The sequence below is a fragment of the Rhincodon typus genome, unplaced genomic scaffold (assembly GCF_021869965.1).
Source record: "Rhincodon typus isolate 14 unplaced genomic scaffold, sRhiTyp1.1 hic_rhity00008660, whole genome shotgun sequence".
NCBI classification, from domain to species: domain Eukaryota; kingdom Metazoa; phylum Chordata; class Chondrichthyes; order Orectolobiformes; family Rhincodontidae; genus Rhincodon; species Rhincodon typus.
In genome coordinates, this window is record NW_025974298.1 from 1 (window position 1) to 8,297 (window position 8,297).

The 8,297-nt window shown below is 40.1% G+C and overlaps 1 protein-coding gene across 2 annotated transcripts; it reads left to right on the forward strand.

The window, feature by feature from the left end:
* The first annotated feature begins 2,379 nt into the window (after positions 1 to 2,379).
* Positions 2,380 to 7,880, forward strand: LOC109914458 (protein arginine methyltransferase NDUFAF7, mitochondrial). 2 transcript variants are annotated; one of them, XM_048594368.1, is made up of 5 exons: positions 2,380 to 2,522; positions 3,007 to 3,182; positions 3,822 to 3,902; positions 4,620 to 4,730; positions 7,601 to 7,880. In XM_048594368.1, exons 1-5 carry the CDS (start codon positions 2,432 to 2,434, stop codon positions 7,829 to 7,831), a joined length of 690 nt encoding a protein of 229 aa, XP_048450325.1. In that variant the 5' UTR covers positions 2,380 to 2,431; the 3' UTR covers positions 7,832 to 7,880. The 2 variants fall into 2 exon arrangements, with proteins under 2 accessions (XP_048450325.1, XP_048450324.1); XM_048594367.1 differs by lacking the exon at positions 2,380 to 2,522 and adding an exon at positions 2,535 to 2,659.
* Positions 7,881 to 8,297: the final 417 nt, after the last annotated feature.

Below are 8,297 nucleotides of genomic sequence, written 5' to 3' on the forward strand. Positions count from 1 at the left end.
GAAAAGCTCAGCAGGTCTGGCAGCATCTGTGAAGAAAAGTCAGAGTTAACATTTCAGGTCTGGTGAATTAACGTTTTGGGTCTGGTGACCCTTCCTCAGAACTTTCTGAGGAAGGATCACCAGACCCAAAATGTTAACTCTGACTTTTCTTCACAGATGCTGCCAGACCTGCTGAGCTTTTCCAGCAATTTCTGTTTTAGTACACACACACACTGCCTGTTTCAACTGAGCCAATTAGGAGACAACCTACTCTCTTATTCATTTCTCAGGGCAATGCCTTCACTCATCTGTCAACCTGCCTGAATTTAAATTTGAACAGATTGGCAGTTAATTATCGGTTATCATTGACAACTGCATTCTCTATGGCAATACTTCTTGCAATCACAGTCCATTTGCCAATTAAGGAACACTCTCCTGAAACAATATTGATGTTGAAATAAAACAAAAGAACTGCGGACACTGGAAAACTGAACCAGAAATAGAAAGTACTGAAGAAATGCAGTGGATCTGGCAGCATCTGACCCTTCATCAGAACTGTAAGCAAGTGGGAAGGGTGGCATTTATGCCAATGATGGGGTTGGGGGAAGGAGTGAACAGAATACCTAGAGATCGGAGGACAGAAAAAGGGGATTGCTGATGATAAGCTAATAGGGAGATAATGCTGAGTAGGATGCTAATGAGAAGTGTAACTGGTTGAAAATGGGTTGGCTTTGCTGGGAGAAACCCATAAAAAACAGTTCCTAGGAGTGTGGCGGCAGCTAATGTGGAGAAGGGTGTTCACATTGTTAAATTGTTAACAACACTGAAGGCTTTAAATACCTAGGTGGAAAGCAAGGTGCAGTTCCTTCAGCTTTCTTGAGTTTTGCTGGAACATTACAGCAGGCTCCAGAAGAAATGTTGGCATGGGAACACAATGATGTGTTGAATTGGCAGGCAAGTAGAAGTTCAGGGTCATTTTTAACAGACAGAGCATCGGTGTTTTGCAAAATGGTAACCCATCTGCGTTTCATCTCCCCAGTGAGGAAACCATATTGTGTGCAGCAAATATAGTAGACTAGATTGAAATGAAGTGCATGTAAATTGCTACTTCACCTGGAAGGTATGTCTGAGGCCTTGGATAGTGAGGACGGAGGAAATAAAAGGGTAAGTGTTGCATCTTTTGTGATTGCATGGGAAGATGCCGTAGGGTTGTGTGGAGAAGGAGTGGTCCAAGGTGTTCTCGAAGGAACGGTCCTTGCGGAATGCTGACAAGGGATGAAAATGTGTGCCTGGTGGTGGTATCCTCCTAGAGATGGCAGAAATAGCAGCTCATGATCCTTTGGATGTGAAAGCTAGTGGGGTGGAAAGTGAGGATCTTTTGACAGGGAGAAGGGAAAGGGTGAGGGTAAAAGAGCAGGAAATAGGTCAGACATGGCTGAGGACCCCAGTGACTATGGTGGCAGGGAATTCTCAGTGGAGGAAAAAGGTGACATTTCTGAGTTCCCCTTGCAGAACGTGGCATCATAACAAAGGCCATTCTTTTCCTACAATATTCAAATTTTGTACTGTCAAACGACTAAATATGATACTGGTCAGATAATCTGTTTTTGTGCTGTCCATTAAGAGACAAATACTGACCAGATCACCAGGGACATTGCTCCCCTTCTTCTCTTAAATAATACATCCACTTGACGGGCCCTAAGATAGCACCTCCAACAATGCAGCATACCCTCAGTACAGTACTGGCAATCAGTCTAGATTTTTGTATTCAAGTATTTTGGAATGGGAATTGAATGCACTCCAAAGGCGAGAATATCACCAAACTGTGCCAGGGCAGACACACCAAAATTGCCGGGCACTAGCACTGAGACAACTCAAGCAACCCCTTTCGAGGTATTTAGCTGGTAGCCAGCAAGACTCAAAAACAGCAGCAGCAGCGTTTCCCCCACGTGGGCAATGGGACCTTCAAGCGACACCCCGTCCTTTATCTCTTGCTCTTTCTATCGTACCTTAGTCCCTCCGAGCTGCCGTACGAGGTCCAGCGTGAACTCTTCGCCTGTACCCTCTCCATCACAACGTTGCGACTCGTCGCGATCCGCCCTTTCCTCTTCTTCGGAATTTTCCAGCAACGTCTCAGAATCCATCGCCACCGCCGCCATGTCGTTCATCGCTGCCCGTACGCATGCGCAGTCCAGGACCTGTCAAAGACATAAAATTAATTAATTTTTAAAAATTGAGCAAAAACGAATAAGAGCAAACATTCATAAGTAATAATAAATATTTTATACATATTTCCTGCTTATACCATGAAATATATATAAATGTCAATGTATTGATCATTGTTTATAGCATATGACCTGGAAGGAGTGAGGGGTGACAGGTCGACGGTGAAAGGTTGTGGCTTTGTCGATTGTTGTGAACCTCATGTCATTTACTGAGAATAGATGAGGGAATGATAAAACTGTATACGATGAGGTTCTTTTCTGGATTAAAACATTTTTGTAGAGGAGTTTCCTCCTATATTTCCAGAAAAGACTCTCCAGGTATTTCCTGTGCAGTAAATCCTCAGGTTGCCAAGTGATGACAGTTTTTCTTTCAGTCTCTCGTATTACTAGTTTGCATGTTATTTTTTTTAAAAAACTCCATGTGTTTAATTGCACTCGCATTAATGTTGCTGATCGTATGTATCATTCTGAATATTTGACTGTTATGGAAAGCTCAGGTTATATGTTTCCACTAAAAATGACGAGAGTTGTTTCAATCATGATCTTACCGTTGAAGGTTAGGTTAAGCAGAAATTGTCAGTTCTCCCAGCCTTAATACAAAAAATATCCCTTTCCTCGTACTTGAAATACAACAAAACTGATGATTTCTAGATTCTGATCTCTTTTAGTTGCTCAGATTGTGAGAAACAACTGTACTTAATGTACAGTTAAACTATTGCATTGGCTTAAATTGTCATGTTAGTAAAATGTTTGTTGTATTTGACTGGAACATTACTTCAATCATCTTTTCCATTTCTTGCAGATTGTGGACGATTATGGTCCAGCCAATGGATAAGATTATGTTCCAGAACATCAGACATTGTAAAAGAAAGCAATCAAGATAGTATGATGCTAAAGCACCTGATTTCAAAAATAAAATCAACAGGCCCGATTTCAGTAGCAGAATATATGAGAGAAGTTTTAACCAATCCTGTCACAGTATGTAACCCTCATTGACTGTTAAACATTGGTATCTTTGCAATGGCTGCTATTTTAATGCTACAAACTGGCCCACAAAAAAAAACTCTTACCTCAGAGTTATAATGTTGTGAATTTCACTCCTATTTTAGGACTTGAGCGCAAAAACATCAAGGCTAAACTCCAGTGGAGATAGTCCTGCAGTGTTGGAGGTGCCAAAATTCAAATAAAACATGTAAAAATCAAGTAATACAGGACCCTTGTGGCTTCTTGGGTAGATATAAAACGTATAGTGGCATTAATCTGAAGATGAATGGGGCCATTATTCCTCATCCTGAATCAACTTCACAACATGTGTCCATTATCAGATGGTTGTTTGTGAAATCTTGTTGTATACAAATTGACTGATGTATTTCTTAAATTACAGTGATTACACACCAAAATACTTTGTCAGCAATAAAGTGTTATGAGACATGCTGACAGTATGAAACGGTTTTGCTTTTTTTCTTTTTTTTTGGTTAGACTTGTATTGATAATTACTGAACAATCTTCTGCTCCTGCAATTAGCGTACTATATGTGAAAACATAATTATGTAATACATCAAAGGGTGTCTTTTAATGGGCATTATTAGCTGAAAATATTTGTAAAATCTATTCCAGGGATATTATCAACACAGGGATGTTCTAGGACCACAAGGAGACTTCATTACATCACCTGAAATTAGTCAGATATTTGGAGAAGTAAGTCTAACAGTGCATTGTATAATTGTTTTGCTTCTGTAGAACCCTGAAAAATCAAAAGCAAGAAAGCTATTTCCTTACTATTGCTTGTATAAAATAGATAAGGTAGCAGAATAATTTTGATTGTCATAAATCAGGATTTAATTGAATAATTTTAAAGTGTAACCTATTATAGGATGGCCAACAGCCTATGCATTACTAAAATTGACTGATACAAATCGTAACCATACTATGGTAGTCACAGCTATGATTTATGGTGAAGTGTGAATTTTCCTCCTGCTTCCTTTAATATCTCTAGACCAATACTGAGTTCATGAGATGAATGGCCAGTACTACTGTCCGGTCAACCAGTTGGATGTTTGTTCGAACAGTATTGAAAAGGACCCGTGCTTCAGCTTAGTTCATTTTCCTTTTATCCCACATCAAAGAAAGCTTTTACAAGATTGTTAAAATACTTTCTAAAGAGGATGTCAAAGCATGAAAGAGTGTTGGGTACTGATCCTTGAGCTAGATTCCAATTTTAATTGATATGGTGTGCCAAACTTTTAAAGTTTACCTAATATACATTGAAGTGTTTGATTGATATGGAGGGTACATTGCATAGTTAATAGGTAAGGCCACACTATTAAATTCACTGTAGTTAGTTAATTCCTGTATTTACATTGCACTAGTTAAATTAAACAGTTATCGTAAGTATTTTTTCTCCCCCATCCCAAGCTACTTGGAGTGTGGTGCGTAAGCGAGTGGATGGCTGCTGGTAAACCAAAAACATTTCAACTAGTAGAACTTGGGCCTGGCAGGGGTACTTTAGCAAGTGATGCTCTAAGGGTAAGATATCAATTATTTCTTGGTTTTATAACTTTTCAAACCTAAATACCAAAGTGTGAATTTTCTTATGATTATTTCTCTCTTGTCTCAAATGCATTTACACATTATGATAGAATATAGAATACTGGTTCTCCTTTTAGAATTTTCTTTAATTCACTCAAAGATTACACTGTTATGACTTAACCACGTTTGAAATTGTGAAAGTACTTGTAAAACTCCTACACTGGTAACTATTGTATTATTTCAAGAAAGAGTGAGGAAAGATATTTAACAGTTTAATTTCAGCATTCTCAAAGATATAATGCTCGTTGTTTTCATCATCACACTATCAATGTCAATGTCAATAAATTTAGCCAAGCTAAGATGACTTTTATGGATAATCCTTTTTTATTATTTAGTTAAATGCAATTTTTCAGATTTAAAGAATGCACATTTGAGACTTGGCATTTTCTTTCCTTCTTGCTATGAGGCATGAGGAATTTGTAAGTGTTGAAAAGTTCACTAATGGCAATGACATACGAAATCTCTTGCCTGTCTAAGAACAGTGCAAGAGTTGGTGACATTGTGGAAATCTATCACTATTCTTCTGTTAGGTTATTAAAAAAATATACATACAGAAAATGTTGACCACTGCCAAATTCAGAATGAGAGGGTCAAAATCATGTGGCAAATAACTCGCTTCTGATCCAACTCTCAAGCCATCATCTACATGATAAAGAGATAACAAGGTGTAGAGCTGGATGAACACAGGAGGCCAAGCCTGGTGTATTTTACCTCTTCTCACCCAACTTCCTGCAAAAATGCCATCCCATATTCCCAGTTCCTTCGCCTCCACCGCATCTGCTCCCAAGATGAGGCATTCCATCCCCGGACATCCCAGATGTCCTCGTTTTTCAAGCACCGTAACTTCCCCTCCGCAATGGTCGAAAACGCCCTCAACCGTGTCTCTCGCATTTCCTGCAACTCATCCCTCACACCCCCTCCCTACAATAACAACCAAAACAGAATCCCCCTTGTTCTCACGTACCACCCTACCAACCTCCGGATCCAACGCATCATCCTCCGGCACTTCTGCCATCTGCAATCTGACCCCACTACCAAAGACATTTTTCCCTCCCCACCCTTGTCTGCCTTCTGGAGGGACCACTCTCTCCATGACTCCCTTGTCCGCTCCACACTCCCCACCAGCCCCACCACCCCCGGCACTTTTCCCTGCAACTGCAGGAAGTGCTACACCTCCCCCCTCACCCCGATCCCAGGCCCCAAGAAGACCTTCCGCATCAAACAGATGTTCACCTGCACATCTGCTAATGTGGTGTACTGTATCCGCTGTTCCTGATGTGGCCTCCTCACATCGGGAAAACCAAGCGAAGGCTTGGAGACCGCTTTCTGGAACACCTACGCTCAGTTCGTGACAAATGACTGCACCTCCCAGTCGCGAACCATTTCAACTCTTCCTCCCACTCCTTGGATGACATGTCCATCCTGGGCCTCCTCCAGTGCCACAACGATGTCACCCGAAGGTTGCAGGAACAGCACCTCATATTTCGCTTGGAAACCCTGCAGTCCAATGGTATCAATGTGATCTTCACAAGCTTCAAAATCTCTCCTCCCCCGACCGCATCCCAAAACCAGCCCAGCTCATCCCTGCCTCCCTAACCTGTCCGTCCTTCCTTCCACCTATCCAGTCCTCCCACCTCAAGCCCAAGCCCCACCCCCACCTCCTACCTACCAGCCTCATCCTTGATCTGTCCGTCCTCCCTGGACTGACGTATCCCCACCCTAACTCCCCACCTACACTCACCTTTACTGGCTCCATCCCTGCCTCTTTGACCTGTCTGTCTCCTCTATGCCTATCTGCTCCTTTATCCATCTTCCATCTGCCTCCCCGCTCTCTTTATTTATTTCAGAATCCCCTTCCCCTCCCCCATTTCTGAAGAAGGGTCCAGACCCGAAACATCAGCTTTCCTGCTCCTCTGATGCTGCTTGGTCTGCTGTGTTCATCCAGCTCTACACCTTGTTATCTCAGATTCTCCAGCATCGGCAGTTCCCACTATCTCTCCTCATTTACATGATACAGTTTGACAATACTAATTGTTGTGATAGAAGAATTGTCCAATGAAGAAAGACTAAATTAACTGGGTCTGCATTCTTTGGAGTTTAGAAAAATGAGAGGTGATCTCATTCAAATGTACAAAATTTTTAGAGATTGACAGTGTAGATGGAAGAGAATGTTTCCACTGATTGATCCAGAATCAAGGCACGCTGCCTCAGATAGACCTTTTAGGATTGAGATGAGAATTTTTTTTTCCACTCAGTAAGTAATAATTCTTTGAGACAAGAACCAGGATGACACTACATGATCGGCAGCCATGAAGCCTCCAGCAGTAGAGTACTAGACTAAGGATGTGTATGTAACTTGCAATTACAGAGCAACATATCTGTTTTTCTGTTAAGTCAATTTTCAAATAAATTGAACAGATGCTCTTTACCAAACCAGAATGAGAGTGGTAGTTCTGTGGAAAAGAATAGAACACATGAATACAACATTTACCACCACAGAGTTTTCCCAAAATTATCCACTTCATGAGATTCCCAGAGCCCAGTGAAATCTTAAGGATTCTTCATTTTTAATGTGAAGCTCCAGTTTTTCTAAAGGAATTAGGGATAACAATAAATATTTAAATAGTGATGATAAAATGAAGGAAGGGACAAAATTATGGTGGGACGGTTAATAAATACACAATCTTTGTTTTATATTTTTGTAATACCTTTTAAATAAAGAGATTATTTGATTTGCTATTTATTTTAAATACACTTCTTATAGAAAACTTTTCATTTTAACAATTAACCTGTATTTATACAATTAGGTTTTCAGCCAACTTCATTCTGTGCTGAAGGAATCTGAGATTTCAGTGCATTTGGTTGAGGTGAGCCGTAAGCTTAGTGAAGTTCAAGCACAGCTTCTGACTGAAGGAGAGCACCATTTACTACACGATCCAAATGGTACAATTTATAAAACAGGTACGACCAAAACAGGATTTCCAGTCTCCTGGTACAAGGATCTACAGGATGTACCTAAAGGTAAGACCACTCAATAAATTAAGTAAAATAATGAAGAAGAAAAACTTCTAAAAAAAAAAAAACTTGCAACATAATGAAAGAAAATAGAAAAATTAAATGTCTGGGGCGTACTTTACCAAGGAAATGTGATGCCTGGGACATACCATAAACATCATCTTTGCAATGGCATATCTTAAACAGATCAAGTTGCTTCAGTATGCTCTAATTTACAAATTGTTCTGAAGTCTACCTACTTCATTTATTTTCATGAATTTGGTTATAGTTTTTATTTACTTCTTTTATTAGGTTCAAAATTGCTGCGTTTTCACAGTATCTTTACACATATATCCTGAAAATTAGATCCTCCGGCTATAATGGTGGTTTCAAGATCATTCTACTCTATTCTAATCATATACAGTTGACTGTGTACTTATAGTTTCCCATCCTTAACACGAAAATTTTCATCAGAATTGTGTTCTCACCTTTTAACCCTATCTATTATCA

Coding starts and splice junctions, on each gene's coding strand:
- LOC109914458 (XM_048594367.1), top strand. CDS start 2,560: ATGACAGTTTTTCTTTCAGTCTCTCGTATTACTAGTTTGCATGTTATT. Junction 2,660..3,006: donor TCGCATTAATGTTGCTGATC/GTATGTATCATT, acceptor CATTTCTTGCAG/ATTGTGGACGATTATGGTCC. Junction 3,903..4,619: donor TTAGTCAGATATTTGGAGAA/GTAAGTCTAACA, acceptor CCCCATCCCAAG/CTACTTGGAGTGTGGTGCGT.